The sequence below is a fragment of the Theobroma cacao genome, chromosome 3, assembly GCF_053813885.1.
Source record: "Theobroma cacao isolate CCN51 chromosome 3, ASM5381388v1, whole genome shotgun sequence".
NCBI lineage: Eukaryota > Viridiplantae > Streptophyta > Magnoliopsida > Malvales > Malvaceae > Theobroma > Theobroma cacao.
In genome coordinates, this window is record NC_142641.1 from 43,533,932 (window position 1) to 43,559,504 (window position 25,573).

At 33.4% G+C, this 25,573-nt stretch overlaps 4 protein-coding genes across 5 annotated transcripts; all 4 read left to right on the forward strand.

Moving 5' to 3' along the window:
* Positions 1 to 6,265: 6,265 nt before the first annotated feature.
* Positions 6,266 to 8,327, forward strand: LOC18606338 (MYB-like transcription factor ODO1). The gene is made up of 2 exons (XM_018116813.2): positions 6,266 to 6,639; positions 7,345 to 8,327. The coding sequence occupies exons 1-2, from the start codon at positions 6,377 to 6,379 to the stop codon at positions 7,886 to 7,888; spliced, it is 807 nt and encodes a 268-aa protein (XP_017972302.2). The 5' UTR covers positions 6,266 to 6,376; the 3' UTR covers positions 7,889 to 8,327.
* Positions 8,328 to 12,239: 3,912 nt separating this feature from the next.
* Positions 12,240 to 13,949, forward strand: LOC18606340 (copper ion binding protein). Its single transcript, XM_007039898.3, has 2 exons — positions 12,240 to 12,358; positions 13,132 to 13,949. Exon 2 carries the CDS (start codon positions 13,163 to 13,165, stop codon positions 13,703 to 13,705), a length of 543 nt encoding a protein of 180 aa, XP_007039960.1. The 5' UTR covers positions 12,240 to 12,358; positions 13,132 to 13,162; the 3' UTR covers positions 13,706 to 13,949.
* Positions 13,950 to 14,190: 241 nt separating this feature from the next.
* On the forward strand, positions 14,191 to 18,190 carry LOC18606341 (uncharacterized). 2 transcript variants are annotated; one of them, XM_018116722.2, is made up of 3 exons: positions 14,191 to 14,533; positions 15,449 to 17,306; positions 17,783 to 18,190. In XM_018116722.2, exons 2-3 carry the CDS (start codon positions 15,638 to 15,640, stop codon positions 18,136 to 18,138), a joined length of 2,025 nt encoding a protein of 674 aa, XP_017972211.1. In that variant the 5' UTR covers positions 14,191 to 14,533; positions 15,449 to 15,637; the 3' UTR covers positions 18,139 to 18,190. The 2 variants fall into 2 exon arrangements, with proteins under 2 accessions (XP_017972211.1, XP_007039961.2); XM_007039899.3 differs by having other exon boundaries at positions 15,635 to 17,306.
* A 2,435-nt stretch (positions 18,191 to 20,625) lies between these two features.
* On the forward strand, positions 20,626 to 25,058 carry LOC18606342 (carnosic acid synthase-like). The gene is made up of 2 exons (XM_007039900.3): positions 20,626 to 21,682; positions 24,331 to 25,058. The coding sequence occupies exons 1-2, from the start codon at positions 20,699 to 20,701 to the stop codon at positions 24,949 to 24,951; spliced, it is 1,605 nt and encodes a 534-aa protein (XP_007039962.3). The 5' UTR covers positions 20,626 to 20,698; the 3' UTR covers positions 24,952 to 25,058.
* Positions 25,059 to 25,573: the final 515 nt, after the last annotated feature.

A 25,573-nucleotide genomic window follows, 5' to 3' on the forward strand; every position in this document is an offset into this window, starting at 1 on the left:
TTAAAGAAATATATAAAAACTTTTAAAATTTTTATATAATATAAACAAAATTTTAAAAATTCCCCCCCAAATGTAAAGGAGGCTCCGCCAATCTTCCTCAAAATTTGACGTTGGAAAGCCATTCAGTTGCCCTTCTTTCATATGTAACAGTTCGTGGTTTTTTAGGCCTCACGCCTTTATGGGCTTAAAGTTTTTGGTCATTTAAAAAATACCATTTCAGAGTAGAGGGTAGGTATTTTTTTTTTTCATTTTTCTTATTTCTTTTTTCAGTATTTAGAAATATAAAACTTGCTCTCGTGACCGGTGTTGAATTTCAATCAAAGAGTGTTTTGTGAAATAGACAGACAGGGACAGGGACAAAATGGGGTTAAGTGGAAAAAAGAAAAGCAGTATGGCCTAGATGTTGTCTTTTCATTTCAAAAAGAAAAAGAAAAATCGAAAGATACATGATGATTTTTGCCTTTTTTTTTTTTTTTTAATTCCTTTTTAAGCAACACTTGCAATGCCGACAACCTCGCTTAGTGGATGTAAATGAACATTAATGGACGTCACTAACATAAATGGATATTGGGTTTTCAACATGACCCCAACGGAGAACAAATATAAGGTTTTTAGCAAGTTATCTGTGTTGCTTTATCTTTCTTTTATTTATGCGTAACTATATATATATATATTGTTGACCCTTTGATCGTTTTTTCTTTTTTCATTTTTTTTGTAAAGAAAATGGTGAATATTCTTTACGTTATGGTGAGATGAAATTAGAGCATACTGTTTCTTTTTTACTTTTATATCCTGTTTCCTGGTGAAGTCACTTTCTTTTTTTTTGCTATTTTTATGTTTCTTCTAATAAAATATTACTGGAAAGATTTTACTTTCTTTGTATACTCTCAATATTGATAGTTTCTCTCCTTGGTTGAAATTAATGACGAATAGGAGATAAATAGTCAATACGCCATCTTTCATTGGAACTTGGTCATGGATGATCTGCCTCACCCCCTTGGATTAATTCTGCTTTCATCGAGAAGAAGCAAATTCTAATCGTTAGTTTCTCTCCTTTGTGTGGAACTGGAGCAGTGACAAGAATTCCTCACTACCTTTTGTTCGTCCCACATTTTCCTGTCCTGCAAAATTAACTTTAACCCAGTCTCCTGTGAAATAGGTTAACAATAGACACAGGACAGGGGTTCGGACGTACCGTTCCGTAGTACTGCAGCAAAGCAAGCCCTCAGTCACCATTCACCACGCTGCAGTTGAAATAATGTCGGTAAGCGAATCCAAATCCAAAGCCCATGGTCCTGACTCCTTGAGTCTTGACTGGCCAAACTGTTATTAGCCTTTTTTTACTTTTATTTTGACTCACATCCTCGATTAGGCCGGAGAAGGAAAACGACCCATCACCCATTAGGAGGCAAACCCACCAGTCACCAATCCTCTTTGCGTTCAAAGCAATGCGTTGCGAGATGGGTATGGTGCTCGTTCATTTTGCATGCTTCCACCCAATCACATTCAACAATTGAGCTACCCAAGCTCACCCACCAGTTAATATAACCTACCACTCCTTTAATTATAAACCAAAACTTTCATTCGTTGGAGGAGAAGGTTACAAGATCAAGCTAGAAAAAAGTAAGCAAAAGTATAATTTCTTCAACACTTTCCAAAATCTCCCCCATTTTTCCCCTACCAAACTCTATCTTTATTAGACATTCATTCGACCTGTCAATGTGTCTTGTAACACAAAAAGGGACAGTGTTGAAGCTACTTTAGATCAATCAAGAAATTCTATCTTTGGAACGTCTTGTCATTACACCACTAATTGTGGGGGAGTTTCAATTCCTAAAGATTTAGTCTGACCCTTAATCGAAAGCCCAACTGATATAATTTTTGACCAATTCCCTCCTCATTTGTCCATAAAGTTGAGCTGAGATTAATATCGTTTTTCCGTTTCTTTGGACCATTTTGGAATATTAAATTGTGAGTCTTCCCTATCAGGCTAGAAATTGTTCTTGCTTTTAGATTATTTTTTGCTTAATTCCTTTCTTAATGACGACTGCATTACTCATAAACCATGTAAGTAGACAACTTTATTGAAGTTCAAAAAATTGAGTTTCTTTCATCACAATGATTATTAACATCATTATTTCTGTAGAGAATAGTAATCACAACGTTTTTGAATACCCATTTGGTAGTTCATTAGTCACTTTAAGGTGTGCCTTATGAACTTTCATGCCATAATGATGCGCATGTACTTTTGATGTTTGTATTGTTTGACGCCACATGTAAATTTAGGTTAAATTTAAAGATTTGACTAACGGGTACTCTAAAACTAATTCTAAAATTGTTACTTCAAATAAAGAAAGATCTAGACTTGAAGCCACTAGAGAGTTGGAATAATGAAATCGATCTGGACTTTATATGTTATTTTCTGAATTAATTATTCTTCATATTTATATATATATTCATCGACATTGATATTAAAAATTGCACTTCAAAATTCTGATGATAAATTAATTGAATATGATGAACTCTTCATTTGAACTTAATCATCATTGAAAGAGCTTGTTCTCAGGCGGACTTAATTGTATATAATTCATATGAGAACTAGTGAATTTTTTTTCTTTCTTTTTTTGTCTCTTTTTGTACATCCTCTTGATTCACATGTTCCCACTGAATTGCTAGTGGAAACTGTGAAAGGAACAAAAAATCATTTAATAAAGGAGAAACTTCACCATCATGCAATGAATACATAACAAGTATATGTATATAAGAAGAAAAAAAAAAAGAAAGCAGAGAATGTGTAATGAATGTTGTGGAAGGAACTATTGTAATAATGTGAACATGTTGAAGCTATGGTCGTTGAAGTGATCATGAACTCACAACTGCTACAGTTATGGCTGAGCTTAAACCAGACAGCCCCAACTCTACAAGCAATGCCCGTACCCGCAGCTACCTTAACTCATTGAGTATTAACTTCCACCTGTTTTATACCTAATAAAATCAATTATTTAGCAGTCAAGACTTCACCTCTGTTTTTCTTATACATAAAACACATGCAAAATGCAAGCTTTCATGAGTCATGACATGCTAAAATATCTTCTTTTAGGGTTTATCGATCCATGTGTCAATGTGGATTCTTGAGATGCCAGAACTTTTACGTAGTTCGATATATATATATATATATATATAGTTGAATTGATTCGAATGCTGGGGGATTGCTGAGCAAACTCCAAATGTGTGGTGGTGAAATGGTGAGGACCTTGCATTGCATGCCATATTTCACACACACGTTTTAGCAAAGTTTGGTTTCCTATCACTTTTTTTCTTTCCTTACAGGAAACGTATGTGTCGAATATGCATGTGCACACATAATAGTATATACAGTTTAACACAAAGAACAAAACAAAATTGGTTCTCATGCCTTGCAAGTCATTCTATAATTTCCCTCTGATTTTTCAACGCTAATTGGCAAAATGCACGTGCTGTCCTCGTGCATGAATTTTACATCGGTATGCGGCCACCCTTTGATAATCAAATAATTAAAATATAATACTTTTGACATATTATCGTATCTTAATATTTGATTCTATTATATATATATATTCAAAGAGTCATAATCTCGATTTCTTCTTTAAAGAAAAAAATTGATGTGTATATAAATTTTAACTATATCGTTTAAATTAATTAATTGAACAATTATTCATGATTAATTCATATGACTCCTTTTTAATTAAGTAACAAAACCTTTCGCCTGAAAAAAATTCACAAAAATCTTGGAGTAGGTGTCAAATACTAATTATTTAAAAATTTATAATTGAATGATTAATTTATATGATAAGAACATGAGATTACAAAGTAGCTAGGGTTTTGTGCTTAGATACGTAATGAAGTCCAAAGTTGAGATATTGAGGAAAAGGGTCCACATTGAACTATACCCACCTAAGCCAAGAGATACAAGTCAAATAACCAAGAAATTTGAACATTAACTACCCAATCTACTCATCTTATTATATATTATATAGTATGTGTATACAAATTGCCATTATCGATAAGAAAATGCATGCATCATAAGGTTATGGTGTTGAATTAAACTTTGACATGGCGATTACTTAGACAGGACACTTGTAACAAATAAAACCAATTTAGGATGACAATCTTGGGTCATCTAACATTAATAAATCTAAACCCTCCGATGAGGGTTATCTGAACCACGATCAACCGCTAAGGATCTAGTTCTTTAACCAATAAGCAAATCTAGTATAAATGGGACTTGATGGAACAATCTAGAAATGCAGTACGTGTCTTCCAGGACATAATGGTACGTATAATTGTTAACATAGTTATACACCCTCCGTGTCAAAGATGCCTTTACCTTTAACTTGTGTTCTGTTTTATTAAGACGGGCAAAGGCTTGTCGGGGACAGTGGGTAAAAGAATCCAACCAAACTAAACATAAGGATTAAATTCAAGGAGAAATTAAGGTTTTTGAAACTGATACAATTGCTAATCTAGCATATAATCTATGTAATATTTTATTCTTATATGTGACAATCATGTAATATGAATGCAATTATGCATATGGGATCGATAATTAAATTTAAAAAAACCTATAGATCATTAATCAATGAACTTGGGGTTTAAACAATTATATCGATGCTTAATTAATGAAGGGAACATGATTAATACTTTGTGGATTGGATTAACAGGTCATTAACCCCGTTCCTTATCAAGCATTGGTTTGCTAATCATCGCAGGACTTAGAAGATAAGTTGAATTAGCAAGTTGTTAATCATGACTTAGAACACTGAGATGGGGGAAGCAACGACTCTTTTCAAGTTGTTTGTTAATGACTCCTGCGCTTTGACAGGAGAAGCAACTCATCCTGTGGATGTCGAAAGCTAGGGTTTCTTCCCAAGTGTAACTTAGTATTACTTAACAAAACACGAAAGAAAACCGCACCCCATCTTCATTTGATGAGGAATGAGTTTGATGAAAATGATAAAAGAACGGCATGACATAATTGTCCTTCTTGTAGTAATCATGAAGTTTTTCCTCCATTCAACAAAGGTGAAGTATAGGTTCAAGAGTAGAAATCATTAAATGAATAGTTGCTTTCCGCTCTCTCGGAGAAAAGTAAAAGGAAAGTTTGAAAATATGGATTATTGCTAATTATTTATTTAACGAAATGGGAAGACTGCATTTATGACATAGGACTCTAGGTGATATTTTGAAGAAAAAAAAATGAACATTTTCATGTTCAACATAATTATCAGTGTGAATGTGATGATTTTTTTTGGTATATTAGATAAAAGTATTATTTTCAGAACAAAAAAAACCTTTTTAAGTAATATTACGAGGTTCGAACAAATTCCTAATTCAGCACATCTAAAAAATTCTAATTAGTTCTAATTTCAAAGAACTTTTGAAGAAGGGAATTCCATATTTTTTTACCAATCTGAGTTAAAAATTCTGTAAAATTAAGCAAAAAATTACTATTAAATTAATAAAAGCTTAATTCTTTACTATTACATCATCTGTAAAACTTTATTTATTTACTATTTATAACCTTGAATTAGGTGAGCTTAACATGAGATGATGAGTAAAAATTTATAGTATAATAAGATAGGAAGGGAAATAATGATTAATGAATGGTAGTTTTACGTGTATCAGTATCTTTATTTTTTTAAAAAAAAAGTAGGATCACTTTGCAAAAAAAAAATCACACAAAAAATGATTAGGTGGGCAGTAATGTTAATTTCAAAATTTGGTCGCATTAAACAGAATCCACCCAAGATCAAAAGGCTAATAATCTCTTAAGTAAACTGAAAACTCTAGTCATTAGAAACACCTGTAAAAATTTCTGCTGCGATTAAGGTACACGTAAACGTGGTGATGACGAAATGGGTGATGGAATGGTTGAGTAAGAGTGCAATGAGGGAGAGTGGGGTTGTGTAGGAAAATGGGAAGATAAATTTTTTTGGAATGCTTAGATGTAGCCATGTCTTTGGGTCACCCATCAATCCACTCTCCTCTCTCACTCTTTTGTGTATCTACTCACACCAGAACACCCCATTTTAGTTCCAACATCGCTTTCATAAAACCAATGGTGGACCCTGGAATCTCCTCCTCTCATCTCTCTGTAAAATGTAAATTATATAAATATATATATATATATATATATACAAATAAATATTTCTTAGTATATAAATATATATATATATTACATAATCTCCATTTTAGTATTTATATATATCAGCCTCTGAAAGCTGCTGAAGGACTTTATATAAAGGTGGGTGTGGGGCTTTTGGGTCTTTACAGGTAGAGAATTGGTGAGACTAATTACTTGTTATTATTGATACTTTGTGTTTAGTGGGACTAAGTGATGGGTAGGCAGCCTTGCTGTGACAAGCTTGGTGTGAAAAAAGGGCCATGGACAGCTGAGGAAGACAAGAAACTCATCAACTTCATTCTTACCAATGGCCAGTGTTGCTGGCGTGCTGTTCCTAAGCTCGCTGGCCTCCGCCGCTGCGGCAAGAGCTGCCGGCTTCGGTGGACTAATTATCTCCGGCCTGACTTGAAGAGAGGCCTTCTTTCTGAGGCTGAAGAACAGTTGGTTATTGACCTTCATGCCCGTCTCGGCAATAGGTTCATTAATTAGACTATCTTTTCTGTGTTAATCATGCGTTTATTGTCCTGCATTTTGTGATTGCTTGGAGCAGTTTTAAGTGATAATCATTAGATTATGGTTTAATTGCTTTTGTTTTGAGAGAGAAGGTTGCATATATATCATCGTCTTGTTTTCTTGTCTTGGGTCATGGAGGTTGATGAAGAAGCTGTTATGCATTTTAAAATGTAATGTCTTTGACAGACACAGCTTATCCTTAACGCATTTGAAAAGGAGAATCTAAAATTTTTGTTGTTTTGCTAAGGAAATGATAAGTTTCCAATTGCAATTAATGATCATGAAATTTAAACTAATAGTTCTCGAGAGCTTACTGATAAATTTTAAAGTTTGCAGTTGCAGAAAAGTCTTCCTCAAGAACTACTACTAGTTTTGATTGTCAGTTTTTGTAAGTTAAACAAGGATACGATTCTGGTTTCATAGGTTATTGGTTCCTTATTGTTCACTGTCATCCAGTTCGGCAAGCTCTCAAATAAAGAATACATTGTTTTATGTACTTGCTTCAGCTACTTGCTTGCTTGAAATTCAAGTGTTTTGACATCTTTGCAAGGAAGTTTTAAAATAAACTTAGTACTCTAGAAGTTTGTCGTTGGAATTTGATTTGTTGATGGGTTTTGATGTCTTCATATTCAGGATTAAACTTGTTACTGGTTAATGTTCTTTATTAGGTGGTCGAAGATTGCAGCCAGGTTGCCAGGCAGAACTGACAATGAGATCAAGAATCACTGGAACACCCACATCAAGAAAAAGCTTCTTAAAATGGGAATTGACCCTGTTACTCACGAATCCTTGAACAAAGAAGCTAAGGCTGAAGAAAGTTCTTCCCATGCTGATCATTCTGCAGATAATCAAAATACTACAGAAAATGATGGCATCGTCAACTCATCAGAGGATAATTCGAGTACACCAACTGAGAATTGCTCTAGTACTACCGATGATTCCAATTTGTTAGACAGCATTTGCAATGATGAATCTTTATTGACTAGCTTATTATGGATGGATGAACCTCCCCTAGTTGATGCTTCATGGAACAGCGTACCAGCAGGAGAAACAGCTTGTAAAGGCACAAGCTTGCCACCTTGGGAGGACGACTGCGCATGGTTGCCAGACTGTCAGGATTTTGGTATTCATGACTTTGGATTCGACTGCCTAAACGACATTGAATTAAACACGATGAACGCGTTAGAGATGGGCGACAAAACAGTAGCTTGATCGTGCACCATAGTTGAAGTTCTGAGTAAAAAAATTCAACAATACTTAAAGCTTCAAATTAAGGCGCATGTGTTACAAAGTTTTATGTCTAGTTCATTCTTAGGTCCTCAGTGTTGATGCTATCTTCCTGTATTTGGGAATATTGTTGGAAGGTCGAAGGTAAACCTCGCTTCTTCAGAGGTTTCTCACCTACCAGTTCAAAAGTGATACCAACCCTCATATCCTCAAGATGTGATATCTCTTTGTGCATGCCTTGCAAATATTGTAAATCTTTCTTCTGTAAAAGACAGTGAAACAATTATTATTCAGCCAAAGAAACAAGAGAAGATAGGGACATATTGGGCATGATAAAAGTGCTAGTGGGTTTTGTGAACGTGAAACCTCTTGTATATATTTATATGCAAATAAAGGTAAAAGAACATTGCTTACTTTGTTGTAATTTAAGTTTCTTAAGAAAATTCTGTTGTTTCCTCTCATGCTTACCTGCTGATCTCCTCAACGTTGATTATGATTTGCGGCCAAATTAAAAATATAGTATATCCATCTCAATTTTGTCCTATAATTGTGATGGCAAAAGCATTTAGTTTTACAAGAACTTCTTTTCGATCCTATTTCTACTGTGGAGTACAAGGAAAGAACAAATAAAGAAATCATTAAGTTAAACTTTCAAGTACAAGAAAGAAGAGCACATTAATCTAGTTTATACCAGCAATAGCAGTACTGTCGCTTAACAGTTAAACTCTTTAAGTGCAAATGCCATATCACTCAAAATCTAAAAGCTTTTTGGAGAAAGAGGACCACTGTTCCAACAATCTGCTACTGGCTATAAGATATTGCCTCACTATTGTAGCTTGATCTTTGTGCAATTCGGTCGGATCAGCCAACAAGTGGCGCTAGGCATCCATAATTTAAGCAGATGACATAATTTGGTTGAGCACACTCTCCATTAATGCTTTTTTGGTATGCACTTTACACCTTGTCACCATTCATGGGAGCTTCAGGAAATTAAACAAATGTTCTAAGCAGGCTGTCAGCACTGATTAGTTCAATGCCACTTCCAAGCAATAACTTGATCATGCTGTTTCTCTCACTTGATATATAGCCATTAGCTGTGGTTCTTAGTGCTTGTAATCATGTGTTTCTGAAGGCAATTATTATTCAAATCACTGTATTAACCTAACACTGCGAAATATAGTATATCTTTCTTGAGGAAGGATTAGTTTATTAGGGGGAGGGGCGTGCAAAAGGGTCATATATATGGAATTTCTTTATGTTTTTCATAGAACCGAATATTTTAATTAGGTCCCTTTGACATTGGGCCTTAGCAGAGATGATATCATATTTCAGAATTTGAAGAATTGAAATCTTTTATCATTATCCTCCTGAATTAAAAAAACAATTCTTTGTTAATTGTTCCTGGGGAAAAGCTTGAGTCACATTGTACAACAATTCACTATGATTGTGCTGAGTGCAGACAAAATCACAGGTACAAACGTTCTCTTAGCTTTGCTAATGAATGAATGCCATAGCCTTGTCTCTTGAAAACCAATAAATTATAAATAAAACATTTAACCTTTATATCTATCACCAATGGAAAAATAATTGAATTAACAAAGTCCACAAGATGTTATGTCACCATGAGCTTGAACTAGAAGATTTGCAGTGACCAGCAACAAGTTAATCTAATCAATTGAAAATATTGACGAATTTGTGACTTCTGATAAGACCTTAAATTCAACCAGAAGTATTCATCAAGACCAAAAAGGTTGATAATGAGTTGCTTTAGATCACATTCTCTGCTGATGAACTGATTTAAGACCTCAAGAAACAATTAAAATAATATATTGTTTTCGATATTATGTAAAACAATATTAATTAAATAAGTGTGATTTGCAAGTATTTGTTATCTAGTTAATCACACAATCATGATACAGAGGCTCTATAATCATGATATTTCTTTGGACATAAGCTAAGGATGATGTTTCATTACAATTATCCATCAAGGAACAGAAGCTGAACATTTGCAAATATTCATATATCAGTTATAACAAATTGAAATTAAAGAAAAAAAAATCTCCTGGGATTATTCTCCCGACATAAAGACATTATTATACGAGCAAACGTTACTTTAGTAATGCAGTGATGGTATAAAATTTCTTGTACAATATAGTAAGGAATTACTTAACAGAAACCACTGACCATGACTTGCAATTCCATTGATAAAGAGAAAGGGACGAATGGTCCCTGGAAAGTATTAACAATATTTGAAGGAATTAAAAAGGAAGAATGGATAAGTCTGCGAAAAGGAGGGGACGGATGGGAGACCCTACACCTAAGATTCTCCAGCCACATTACTCCTACGGTGACCTGACCTGACCTCTCCCAAAGATAAAAGGAATCGTGGCTGCAAAGTGGAATGCTTAATCATTTGGGCATTTTGTGGTTAATTTTGAATTCAAATTGAGTCACGTTCTTTAAACATTACTCCAACATGCTGCAGCTTTTCAAGTGTTTGTTTGAACACTGAAAAAGAGTGTCCATTCTGTAAGATATGTAGGAAATGCGTCCCATTTTTCTCCAATGATATGCATATGCCATCTAAAGCAAAAGGTATTGGGCACCACGGCCTTGATTTGGTCTACTTATGCAAACACTTTTGCTTCCGTGGGAAGAAGGCTCTGCCCAGTGCCGAGCATGCTCAGAAGATGGGTGCATCTCAAATAAAGCAACAAATGCTAGAATGTTGTCAAACCAGGAATCAAGACATATGTTTCAATCCAAGACCGTGCTAAGGAAAATTGTTGAGGATGCAATGATGACTTTCTCATTGGACTTGCCCTCGTTGAAAATAAGGGATGGCAATGCGTGAGCCCTGAGGTCACAGATTCTAATGGATTCTTGATGCTTTTTTTAACTCACAAAAAACTGGGTTTCCCACGGTGACAATTTGGATGCTTTTTGCATAGAAGAATCAAGAATGCCCTTCTACATCATCGATTCATTGAATTTGGTCTTAGATGATGAAATTTTAAATATTTTTTTTTTAAATAATTAAAATACATTTTAAATTCTAGTAACGAGATCTTATTTCAATAACAAAGATGAGATTTTGAAATCCGTCAAACCCAAATTCATTCAATTTTATATTGATTTATTAATTTCTTCTTCCATGTAACAGTATATTATACTAAATTAATGTAATTTGTATTTATACATGTAATCTCATAAACAAAATGTGCTATTGTGTTCAACTATATAGAATTTTTTTATTCATATTCTTATGTCAAAAAAGTGAGTGAATTATGTAACATTCTACTACATACAGAAATAAAAAGAAATAGTAAGGTTTTCTTAAGATTAGATGGTGTCAGTGCAATTAAATTAAAATTTCATTAGAAGACAGAGACTATTAATTTTCGGTTAAATACTTAAATTGAGATTAAACGTTTGGACACTTTTTCAATTAAAGGCTAAACATTTCAATTGTAACAATTAAGGGTCAAACGTTTTCAATTTTTTACAATTAACAGTTAAGTTGACAGGTTGATGAAACGTTTATCACACGCGATAGAAAATTACTTTGAAAATGTAATTATTACACGTCATATTAAAAAATATAATTGATTTAGTTGTTACACGTCATATTGAAAAACATAATTGTTACATGCCATGTTAAAAATTTAGTTGTTACATGTCATATTAAAAAATATAGTTATTATATGCTATTTTGAAAAATGTAATTATTACATACTATACTGAAGATTTAATTGTCATATGTCATATTGAAAAATGTAGTTGTTACACGTCAGGTTAAAGATTTTGTTGTTACATATCATAAAGGAAAAATTGTTACATATCACGTCCTAATTTAAACCATTTTGACTTGACAAAAAGGACATTCTGATAAAACTACATTTTTGTATTTTACCTTTGTAAGTTAGCATTCACGCTATACACGTGTTCTATATGCGCTAGATATCTTTTATCTTAGCCCTTAATTGTCAGAAACTAAAAACATTTGATCTTTAATTATTACAATTAAAATGTTCAATCCTAAATTGACAAAAATTCAAAAATTTTGACCCAAAATTTAACGTTTAGTCATTAATTTCCCTGATCTCAAACTTTGAAAGACATCTTTGGCAAATTGGGCAGGATAGAGATTAAAAGTTGAGGGTGTTTTGATTGGATTGGGCTTTTAGTTGAGGTTAAACTCGAGGCCCATGTTGACCAACTGTAGGCAAATGGACCACCTGAAAAGAGGAAAAAGAAGAGAAGCCCAGCCCAGAAGAAAGAACCTTCTCTCTCCTTTGTTATAGGGTTTACGAAGAACCTCCCGTTCATTCTCTCTTCTTCCACATCTCTGGCAATAACCAAAAATTTTTGGAACAAAATTGCACCGTTTTCAATCCATTCTAAACTGCGGAACCACCCTTGCTTTTGTTGGGTTTTGCGCAGATCGAGTTCCAGGTAAGAATTAATGGCTTAGTTTCGCAATAATCAACAACTCCTTGTTTTATTCCTCTCTTCATGATTCTTCCATTTTGGATCTTACCCTTATTGTATTTGCCCTCTTTTATTTTTTCATATTTTTTCGTTTGGAATTTTGGGGAGGATCATAGAGTAAATTGGTTCAATGAGTTAGTTTTGGAATTGGGTCTTGTCTTCTAATTAATTGTGTGAATTGGGATGATAAATTTATAAATAGGTTTGGGTCTCTTTGTTTTCGTTGTGTCTGAATGTCATATGTTATTGCGTTTGATTTGTTAGAGTAATTAATGAATTTGAGTGGCATAGGAATCCTGCATTTCCTGGTCTCAAATTGTACAATGTGCTTGTCAATGGTCTCTCAAGTCTTCAAATTCTTCACTAGAATAGAGCCCCGTGTTTTGTTATCGGTATTTGTTTGCAATTACGCTATAGTGACCTGAGCGCTCATAGGTTTCATATTATTCTGATCATGAGGAAGAATGGATTTTTGGGTACTTTTTGCGGTTTGTTATGGGATAGATGAAATTTGTTTGACTTTATATGTTGTTCTTCGAAGTTATATATGCTCTGGGCTCTAGCTGAGTATAAGTCTGTTTTTGTGCTATTTTAGGCACTCACTAGTTGTGTGTTTTGTTGCCTAATGTTGTGAGCTAGTGTCCTGATGAAAGAACTTGCTTATGGAAAGTGTAGCATTATCGGAATTGGTGTGCTATGTTTCTAATCCACAGCATTTTCTTTGTTGCTATTATCAGGTGTTTTTGTCTTTGGTTGGTTGGTTGCAACATGGGTGATTTTTCAATCCAGATTAGTACCAACCTTATCAACCGACTCACTGAAGATGATGAGAAGTTGAAGAAAAGGACAAAGAAAACTAAAACCAGAGTGCCACGAGAGCCTCGACGGCCACAAGCTAAGATAGATCAGAAGCAAATATCTGAAGATTCTGAAAAACAGCAAGGGACTACAGGCACAGGATGGCCAGTTCCGCCTCCCTTATTTCTGCCTGTAAACCAACCTCCTTACCCTGCAAGTGCAGAGTTAGATGCAATTCGATCTGTTGTTAAAGAGAGTGAGAGTGTTGTAGAAAAGTTGCGGAAGCAGGAGGAGAACATGGTACAGGAAGTGACACAAAAAGCGAAGGATCTGCATGAAAAGGAGTTCAAGCTTCCAGACCCTAAGCCTATGCCTTGTTTGGTTGAGAATAATGCTTGGATGGCATGCTACAAGCAGAATGCTAGTGATCTTACTAAATGTGCTCCTCTGGCACAAAATTTTGCAGACTGTGCTCGCAGAGTTAGGCAGCTGGCAAAATCAGCTGAAAAGTAGACTTCCATAGGAATAAATTTTCAAGTCATACAAAGAGTGCAAGCCACTTGCCAGTTTGAGCGGAAACTTGAATTTTGGCTTACGCAAATAAACAGCAGAAAAAAGAAAAAACTAAATTGTTTATCACCCTTATTGGGTTACATTTTGTGCCCTTTGGCCTTTGTCTTCTGATTTTGTTAAATCTTCTGCTTCTCTCTAAACTCTTTGTTAATTCATAAATTCAAAGTGACATGATTTTCCACCATTTGTAATATCAATTGTGTCTCATCCTTTGCAAACGTTAATTGCACTGTTCATTATGTATCTATAAATCTTATGGTTTAATAATTAACATTTTGACCGTTTTGGTATTTGGCACACGAATAAATCATGATTATAAGTATTAAACTACTAATTCTCGTTAACAATCATCTTAGCCCTTAAAAAAAAATCTTTTCCTCTATTAAACTCTTTATTTTTGATAAAAGAGATTCAATCTAAACACTAAAATGAGGAATGGAAAAATTAGAAAGATTGAAAGAACTTTGTGGTGCTGCAATGCAAATGCAATGGGCACCATCCAAGTAGCCAAAAGCTAAGGGACGCGTCATCGCCTAGAGGATAGTCACGCAGGGTTCACGTGATGAAGCGTAGACGATTTCCAGTTTTCCACGCCTACTCCTTTGCAAGCGCGTCTGGCGAGGACCACTAATTTATCGCCGTTGTTTTTCATTTCCTCGCTTCCGTCCTTATCCCTCCAAATCGCCGATCCAAACTTCCCCAGATTCCGAGCACTCCTCCTTTTTATTTTCTCGCTCCAAATTTTCCTTAGATCCCTTAAAAATCCAGGTACCTCCTTTCTCTCTCTCTCCCGCTTGCACCATGTTTTTTTGGGAGTTTTTGAGGTTTCATTTCAGCTTATTTATTACATGAAGTATTTAAGTTTGGCCAGTCATTTTTCTTGTTTAGAAAGGCAGTTTATTAGAATGAATGAGTGATGATTTACTAGGAAGCAGACTGTTACTTAAAGAAAGGTAGTAAATTTGGTGTAAATATTACTATTGTCTTAAAGAGCTAAGAGCTGTTGTTGTGTGTTGGGAATTACCATGAAAGGAAACAAAATTAAGAAAGAGAGAGGGAGTCGGATACCCATTTTCAAAGTTAAAAGGAAAAATGCAAACTTGTATCAAATTTCACTTCATTAGTGCCTGCTGGTTATGGAGAAACAATGGAATAGGATTAAGATGGTACATTGTTGCAGCAATTCATAACGCTATTAGCTGAGTTGATGCACTGCTGTAGACGTATTACTGTTCTGGAAGATATATATTACCAGTTACATTGCTGACCCTCATTCCCTCATTCGTTTGTAAATATAAGATTTTATGGAATTCAATTATGTCATGATGCTTCTGTTTACAAGTTTAACAGGGAAAATGTTGGAATAGTAAAGAAGCTCGTCATGTAATAAAGGGTTCTATTAACAATTTATAACTTTGCCAATCATTTGGTCTATTTTGTTAATGAAGCACAGATATCATAATAAATCCTGCAACCTCTTTCTTGATAACTGAAAATGCGTTGGTATTTAATCTCTTGATTTGGGGTCATTTCCATATAGCAAATCAGTTTTCTAGATGATCAGTGCTTATACAACCTGAGGGATTTTATTTAATCTTTATTCATGTTGGTTGCTCACTAAATTCAATTTTAAATGTAGGTTTGGTAGTATAATTGATCAAGTGCTTTGTTTTTTTGTTTCAGTCTACACTGTCAATGAGAATTCATTGATTTACAAATGAGGATCTATCCAAGTTTCTTCTCTTGCTGTGTTTTATCCTTTATACCTTTTGCTGTTCTTAAGAAATTACAGTCTGTGGACTCATTTTGAGCTTTTAGATGCTTTTGAAGGTAAAAGGGCATAATCTTAGTAATTGATTTCTTTTAAAGGTAATGGTTCGTGGAAGAGATGCATGTTGGGAGCATTGTGTCCTGGTGGATGCAACAAGACAGAAGGTAAGGTGTAACTATTGTCACCGGGAGTTCAGCGGAGGGGTTTACAGGATGAAGTTTCACCTAGCTCAAATAAAGAACAAGGATATAGTCCCCTGTGCTGAAGTCCCTGATGATGTGCGAGACCATATACAAAGTATATTAAATAGTCCCAAGAAACAAAAAACTCCCAAGAAACCAAAGGTGGATAAGGCAGTGGCAAATGACCAACAGAATAGTTCTTCTGCTAGTGGTGGTCTCCATCTTAACCATGGATCTAGTGGGCAGCATGGCAGCACCTGTCCGTCTTTGTTGTTTCCACGTCCATCACCGAGTGAGCAGCCTGCAGTTGATGATGGTCAAAAGCAAAAGCAGGAAGATGCTGACAAAAAAATTGCTGTGTTTTTCTTCCATAATTCTATTCCTTTTAGTGCTGCTAAATCCATGTATTATCAAGAAATGGTGGATGCTATAGCAAAATGCGGTGTTGGTTACAAAGCCCCAAGTTACGAAAATTTGAGATCTACCCTTTTAGAAAAAGTGAAGGGTGATATACATGATTGCTATAAGAAATATAGAGATGAGTGGAAAGAAACGGGTTGCACAATCTTGTGTGATAGCTGGTCTGATGGTAGGACAAAGTCATTTGTTATATTTTCAGTCACTTGTCCAAAAGGGACACTCTTTTTGAAGTCAGTTGATGTCTCAGGTCATGAGGATGATGCTAGCTACTTATTTGAATTGCTTGAATCGGTTGTCTTGGAGGTTGGTTTGGAAAATGTAATTCAAGTGATAACAGATACTGCAGCCAGTTATGTTTATGCAGGAAGGCTTCTCATGGCCAAGTACAGTTCATTGTTTTGGTCTCCATGTGCGTCTTATTGTATCAATAAGATGTTGGAGGACATTAGTAAACAAGAGTGGGTCGGCATTGTATTGGAGGAGGCGAAGAGCATTGTACAGTACATATACAGTCATGCATGGATTGTAAATATGATGAGGAAGTTCACTGGAGGAAGGGAATTAATGAGGCCAAGAATTACAAGATTTGTGGCCAATTATCTCACCTTGAGGTCCATTATAATTCAGGAGGATAATTTAAAGCACATGTTCTCTCATTCAGAGTGGTTATCATCCATTTATAGTAGACGTTCTGATGCTCAGGCTATTAAGTCGTTATTGTATTTAGAAAGGTTTTGGAAGTCTGCACACGAAGCTGTTAGTGTGTCTGAACCACTTGTTAAGATTCTACGGATTGTTGATGGTGACATGCCTGCTATGGGTTATATATACGAAGGAATAGAGAGGGCAAAAGTTGCAATCAAGGCATATTATAAGGGTCTTGAAGAAAAATACATGCCAATCTGGGATATAATTGATCGGAGATGGAATATGCAACTTCACTCACCATTACATGCTGCAGCAGCATTCCTGAATCCTTCAATTTTCTATAACCCAAACTTCAAGATTGATTTAAGGATGAGGAATGGGTTTCAAGAAGCAATGCTTAAGTTGGCTACAACAGATAAAGATAAAATAGAAATCACGAAGGAACATCCCATGTACATAAATGCACAAGGTGCTCTAGGGACCGATTTTGCTATCATGGGGAGGACCCTTAATGCTCCAGGTATGAGAAAGCTGCATTTTTCACTAAAAAGCATTTTGCATATTGGGTTCTATGTTACATTGGTAGAAGAGGAACCAAACTTGTTTCTACATTCTCCATGTCTGGAATAGGGATGTCCTCCACTAACCAGTATATTTCTCTATTATTTTGCATGCTAAATCAGTGTGCTCTGGTAGTCTTTTTTTCTGGTTGAGGATAATCTATTTGGCCAGATTGGGAAGACTAAAATTAACAAGAACAAGATTGCTCTGACTACAATGTTGGACTACTTCATTTGAGTCTGCTTTAGATCATTGATATGCATTTTGGGTTTGGTGGCCCTCATTCATTTTGGATTTCTTTGCGTTCTAGGGAGAGTCTGAATGGCAGTTCCATGCCCACTTCCATATCTTGGGAGGGTGTCTTGGGGTTTATATTTATGGGTTATGCTGAAAATGACAGCGACTATACTTAAAGTTGCTATCTGATATTTGTAGGTGATTGGTGGGCGAGCTACGGCTATGAGATTCCCACACTACAAAGAGTGGCAATAAGGATACTGAGCCAGCCTTGTAGTTCTCATTGGTGCAGATGGAACTGGAGCACCTTTGAAAGCATACATACAAAGAAACGCAATAAAGTGGAGCTGGAGAAATTCAATGATTTGGTATTTGTGCATTGCAATCTTTGTCTGCAGGCCATTTGTCATAGTAGGGACGGAAAATGTAAACCCGTTATCTTTGACGAAATAGATGTTAGTTCAGTATGGTCCTCTGAATTGGAACCTTCAGCCCCTTTATTGGATGATTCATGGTTGGATACCTTGCCCCTAGAATGCAGAGGTAGTCCTTAACACTGTAAAAAAAATGAAAATAATTACTACATATTTGATTACTGATTGTATACATGGTCAAGTATTCATGGCTACGTTGCCTCATCAGCACTATTGTACTTGCCGGTTTCAAATTCTTCTATCATAATTATTAGGAACTACAAAAACCTGTGATGTAGCGGGCCGGGCAGGAAATAATATTTTGTTTTACTGTTTGACTCGACCCTGTTGATTCACGTGGAAACCTGCTGTTCAACCAAACATGCGAAATTAAAACTCGTAATTGATCAATAAAGAACAGTCAAAATGTGTGTTAGATGTTCATCTGGGTATTCACTTTGGGCTGGGTATATATAGAAGCTAAGTGCAGAAGGAGCTTAAAGCCTAGAGCTGGCTCGAAAGCGGTTGAAATGGCTTGGGATCCCCTTTTATGGTGGTGGGGGAAAAAATCTCCTCTGGTTCCTCAAGGTGCAGACGCATCCTGTCCTGTTGGTGGCTGCTTGATACCTGAAGGTGCTAGCGAGGGTCCTTGTAAATGCATGGACGATACAATGAGATCCTGCAATTTGGAACATTCCTTTGGCTTTTGAATCCGGAAGTTTTGTTGAATTTTTTAATCAAACTATTAAATTTTAATATTACATATTCAACTTAAAATTAATTATAATTTGTAAAAAGATTTTATTATATTTATATTATTATAAAATATATATATCATCGCTTTAATATTTCTTACTTTTTAATCAATATAAAATTACTTTTTATTACTTTTTAATTAATTTAATCTTAAATTTAAAAATTATCATATCACTTGTCACGTAAATATTGAGTTGAATTATATAATTAAGAAGAAATAGTGAAACATCGACAATGATAATGTTTCATAAAATTAACCAACTTAAATAATTTTTTATAAAATGGAACATCATACCACACATTAAATGATATTATTTCTAAGTTTTTTGTTGTTAATGCAAATCAAGAGCTTCATTAATACAATTAAAAAATTAAAAAGAATGATATTTAAATCAAATTTAAGGTGATATAGGTGCGTTAATTTAACCAAAACTGTTTCAAAAATTTACAAGTAATTAATTAAGTTGACCAACATGAAATCCATGACTCGTTAGGCCATGTTTGGTTACATAGAAAATTGTCTGCCCCTTTTTACTCTGCAAGACAATTTCCAAAAGACTTCACCGTAGTATTCACTCTCATTTCCCTCCATCACCAGCCACCATGAAACTCACATATCTCCCCTAATTATTCCCTTTTTTCTTTTTTTTTTTTGGTTCTTCTCTCTTCCTTTGATTTTTCACATATTTTCTCTTTTGCTTCAGCTTCAAATCACTTTTCTGCTTCTCTTTTCTACAAATCTTCTCTTTAGCTTCAAATCTCTCTTTTTTTCAAACTATCGACTTTCAGATTCTCAATCTTTAAATTTATTTTTCATTTTTTTTAATTGTTTAATCTAACCGTTGATGTTCCTTTTACTTTGTCACACCATTTTGAACTGATTTTTTTTTCATTCTTGTGTATTTTCCCATTGGTTTTAAGGTGGATTTTCAGGTTTTAATCGTTGTGATTTTTTTATAGTTTTTTGAAAATGATTTTTGGATTTTCGGGTTATGGATTTTTTTGGGTTTATTTTTTAATGTTTCAATGAGTTTCAATACTTAGAAATAAATGAATGTTGATATTTTTATGTGTTATAGTGAATTTTTTTTTAAAAATAGATTATGATAGGAAATATTTCTTATAAGTGATCAATATAATAAAGAATATTTTTCACAATTTATTAAAATAAAAAAATATTATATTTTCAACAAAATGTTATTCATGAAAAAAATTTCAAATAAGTTAATTTCTGATTACCAAATGATCCTTTAATTATAATTTATAACTTATTGACTTAACAAATTAATCAATATAGTAATATGATGAGAAATAAGTAAATATTATTTAAAATATAATAGTTTAATTTTAAAAAAATATTTTAAATATGTTACATGATTGATGAATATTAATATTTTTAACAATTTATCAAAATAATAAAAAATATTAAATTTTTTCATAAAATATTTTAAATCAAAATTATTTTACCGTTATTAAAGGATTCTAACCCTTTTTTAAATATTATATATGTGTTTAGTTTAACCGTTATTTTAAATCCAGTAACTTATTTTGTCTTTGTCAGAATTTTTTAATTTATTTGATTAAACAAAGTTTAATGGTTAAAATTAAGAATGAACAACTCAGAACCTAAAGTTTAATATAATTTTTTGTCATTTTTCAAACATGTAAAACATATATACCAACTCCAAAACATGATTAATTTTTCTATAGCACTTAATTTATAATTAAAAAGAAAACAATCCTTTAATTATTTCATTCCATTTATTTTATATCCTGGTTTGAATAAACTAGTTTTAAATAAACTTTGATAAGATCCCTTTGCCATATTCCAAACAAGGACGAATGGCTCATTTTTGTCGTCACTAGAAGAAAAACATAAAAGCCAAAGGGCTCTGTATTCCTCCATCCCACAATTTTGGCCCCTGTACCTGGTTCTCCCTTTACCATGACTCTCATTTCAACTTCTCTCCCTTTTGACTACTCTTACTCTAAAATATGGTCATGGTTAAGCAAGAATACCAACGGAATTGATGATTTCTCACGCCTCTTCTTCACCATTGTTGGTATTTTTGCCGTTTTTTGGTATACATGGATGTACATCAAATCCAAGAATAAGGGGAAGCCACCATCCCCACCAGGCCCTCGAGGCCTTCCCTTGGTGGGAAGCCTTCCCTTCCTTCAACCTGACCTTCACTCCTACTTCGCCGAACTAGCTCGTACCTACGGGCCTGTCGTGAAACTCCAGCTCGGGAGCAAGCTTGGGATCCTGGTGACCTCCCCATCCGCCGCCCGGGAAGTACTTAAAGACCAAGACATCGTGTTTGCCAACCGTGATGTGCCTGTGGCTGGCATGTTATTGACGGGCGGGCGTGATATAGTGTGGAACCCCTACGGTCCTGAATGGAGGATGTTGAGAAAGGTATGTGTACTCAAGATGCTTAGCAACGCCACTTTGGACAAAGTTTATTCTCTTCGCCGTAGAGAAGTACGAGAAACCGTGGGTTATATGCATAGCACTGCCGGATCGCCTGTAAACGTCGGTGAGCAAATGTTTTTAACTATATTGAATGTGGTCACCAGTATGTTATGGGGTGGGACGGTGGAGGGTGACGCCAGGGCGAGCCTCGGTGCGGAGTTCAGGCACGTCATCTCAGAAGTGACTGAGATATTGGGTCTGCCCAATATTTCGGACTTTTTCCCAGTCCTGGCTCCGCTTGATTTGCAAGGTCTAATCAAACGTATAGGAAAGCCAGTGGAGAGGTTGAATGGGATCGTTGATAAAATAATTGATCAACGGCTGAATGCGGAGAGGGAAATTGGGAGCACAGCAGGGAATTTTAAGGACTTTTTACAGTTTTTATTACAGTTAAAGGATGAGGAAGATTCCAAGACACCGATGACCATGAACCATATCAAAGCCTTGCTCTTGGTGAGTTCTAAACAATTCTAAATCGTACTTTTCTTTTCTTTTTGTGAAAAGTTCTAGATCTTACTTTTAGATATTAGTTGTAGACTGTAAACTTTCTGGTATATAGAATTATTCATAAGTAGTTTAAAGCAAAGTTTTATGAATTTAGGATTAATATCTATAATATATATAAAAGTAGAATATTTCAATTTTTTTCAATTTTTTCTATTGAGTCTTCAATTGAATGACAAATGTCATTCAATTAGAATTTTTTTTTTATTTTTTGACTTTTCATTTTTTATTAAATTAATTTTTTTACACTTTATGTCAAAAATAAGTTGTTTTTAACTATTGAAGAGTTTTTTTTACTTTTATTTATTTTAATAAAAAATACTTAAAAATAATAATTTTTAACTTTTAATTCTTAAAAGATAGATTCATTTAATAGCTATCAATTATAATTTAATATTATATTTTGTCTATATTCTTTTATTCTACATGAATCTGAATCTATAGTATATAGATATCTCTTTTATACTGAAATGTTTAAATTTCAATAGATATCCATCCAATTCATTATATAAAAGTAGGATAATTGATTTGGTCAATTAATTGATATTTGTCATTTTGATTAAATTAATTTTTTTTACACCTTATGTCAAAACTACATTGCTTTTGACATTTGAAGGGTTTTTTTTTTCTTTTTTACTTTTATTTATTTTAGTAAAAAATATTTGAAAATAATAATTTCTAACTTTTAATGCTTATAAGATAGATTCATTTAATATTTATCAATTACAATTTAATATTATTTTTTATCTATATATTCTTATTCTATATCAACTTGAATCTATAGTATATAGACATCTTTTTTGTACATGAATGTTTAAATTCTAATAAACATCTATCCAATTCATTTAACAAAATTAAAAAGTCAAAAGGGTCTCCTCATTTCTCAATATATATGACACACAGTTATCATTGAATAAATAAATCAATTGAATTTAATAACTTTTAGCTATTCATTTTATATATAAAAAACATATAATACTAGAAATTACTAACTATTTTATATTGGTAGGATATTTACATTATAGTATTGTCTTATATTCTACAACTATTTATTTTAAATTGTTAATAGTATATGTTATATACTTTCTCATTTCTTAATAGTTTATTATACATCTAATAATATTTGATAGGATTATCGTTTTTTTTAATAAATTCTGTTTTAAATAGGATAACTAATTAGGTCAATTAGTTGTCATTCTGAATTGAATTAATTTTTTTTTACACCTTATGTTAAAGTTGCGTTGTTTTTTACATTTAAAGGGTTTTTTATTTTTATTTATTTCAATGAAAAAAATACTTGAAAGCAATAATTTTTAATTTTTAATATTTAGAATATAAATTCATTTAATATTTATCAATTGTAATTTAATATTATTTTTTGTTTATATCCTCTTATTTTGCATGAACCTCCATAATATTTAAATATCTATTTTATACATGAATGTTTAAATTTTAATAAATATTTATTCAATTTATTGAACAAAATAAAAAAGTCAATAGGGTTTATTCATTTCTTAATATACATAGCACATAGTCATCATTGAATAAATAAATCAACTAAATTTGACAATATTTAGCTATTCATTTTATATATAAAAGATATATTATTATAAATTAGTAATTATTTTATATTGATAGCATCTTTATATTATACGGTTGCCTTATATTATATAACTGTTTATCTTAATCTGCCAATAAGATATGTTATACACTCTCTCATTTCTTAATATTCTACTGTTTTATAATCATATATGTAGGTGCAAGTTTTCGGTAATTGAAACCAGAGAAAATAATTATTTTTAATTAATTTCAGTTTATTTTTTTCTCTATTAGTAAAAATCAGACATTCATGCAGTTAATTAATATAATATTACTTTTTTTACAAACTCTTTTAAAGGAACCAAATTGAAATCAACTCTAACATAATCAATATTTTCTGTGATCTTTTTCGTAGCATAGCTACAGACACCATCCTAATATGTATAAAACTACAAACAAGCCTATCATTGCCAGAGTTGGTACCTAAATTAAGTCATTGCAATACACTAATCTGCACTAAGCTATCAGATTATTCATTGACAAATAACCAAAAAAAAAGACACCTTCTTGACTTTTTAATTTGTGTTATTTCGTTCTCCACTGCTTGGAGTAGGCATTATTGTTTTTTCTTCAAAATCCTGGCCGCCGGTTGTGGATATGGCGGTGGAGATGAGGGGTTCATTGCATCTCGGATATCATAAAATAGAGATTAATTAAATTTAGTCATAACTCGTAAGGGGACAACAGAGCTTGGAAAGAGTGCACAATCTTTCGGCACGTTTTCTTGTCCTTGCATGTTGTATCCCACGATAGAAAAACCACCGCATTCAGTTTTATTTTTCTACCAAGCAAAAGATCTGTTGTTAGAGCATACCATGAATTAAAAAGAAAAACTAATTTCCCAGTCACATTATTAGCCACCCTCCTTTTACTTGTCTTATTATGAATGGGTGACAATGAGAGTGAGACCTATAATTGAAAAGTGGCTATGAAAATTTCAAAGCCCAATAATGGCTATGAGGCGTACTAATACATGGACTTTTTAATACTTTGGACAGGATATGGTGGTGGGAGGATCAGAGACGTCCTCTAACTCAATTGAGTTTACACTGGCTGAAGTCATCAACAAACCAGAAGTCATGAGAAAAGCACAGCAAGAATTGGAAGAAGTAGTTGGCAAAGACAAGATTGTAGAAGAAACCCACATTCACAAATTACCATATCTACTTGCAATTATGAAAGAGTCATTGCGTTTGCACCCAGCCCTCCCTCTCCTAGTCCCGCACAGCCCCAGTGAAGACTGTTCAGTTGGCGGCTACTGTATCCCTAAGGGTTGTAGGGTGTTTGTCAACGCCTGGGCAATTCACAGAGACCCTTCTGTCTGGGAAAATCCGTTGGAGTTCAACCCTGACAGGTTTTTGAACAGCAAATGGGATTTTAGTGGGAGTGACTTTAATTATTTTCCATTCGGGTCTGGCAGAAGAATCTGTGCTGGAATGGCAATGGCTGAGAGGATGGTGTTGTATTCAATTGCCACGCTCTTGCATTCTTTTGATTGGAAAGTGCCGGAGGGTATGAAGTTGGATCTTACAGAGAAGTTCGGGATTGTCTTGAAGTTGAAGAATCCACTGGTTGCGGTTCCGACGCCAAGGTTATCGAATACAGCTCTTTATGAATAAAAATTTTAGATTGGAATCCAATGCCCATGCTGAGAGGTATAAAGAAGTTGCTTTAACAGGTTTGGGATTATTCAATTTCTCAATCTATTATGAAGTCAATTATTGTACCGATTGAATAGTTACACATTTTGATAACTTACTTTTGAGATAATATATTTTCGATTCTCTTCCAATTAATATTTACTTTTGTTTATATGCAAACTGTTTAGGCATATAATGACTTAGAACAGTGTAATTAGTTTTTTATATTATTTTCTTTTAATACAAAAAAGACGTATAAATAAAAGATAAAATATCCCATCTTTTAAATTTTAATCGAAATTCTTAATAGATCTATTAGTTTTTCAAATAAATACTCCATTCAAAAAAAAATATTTTATTAGACATATAAATCTAGCCGTTGGTCAACCGTTAATGTTTATATTAATTTGATGATATGATAATATTGTAATAATAATTTTATTTTTTATTAATTTTAAAAATTACTATTATATAATTTTTATTAAATTTTATCAGTTTTTTAATTAATTTTTTATTAATTAAAAAAGAAAATTAATTAAAAAAAAGAGTGCTCCCCAAGATAAGAGAGCACCAAGGGAAAACTAGATCGATAGTCCTTTTT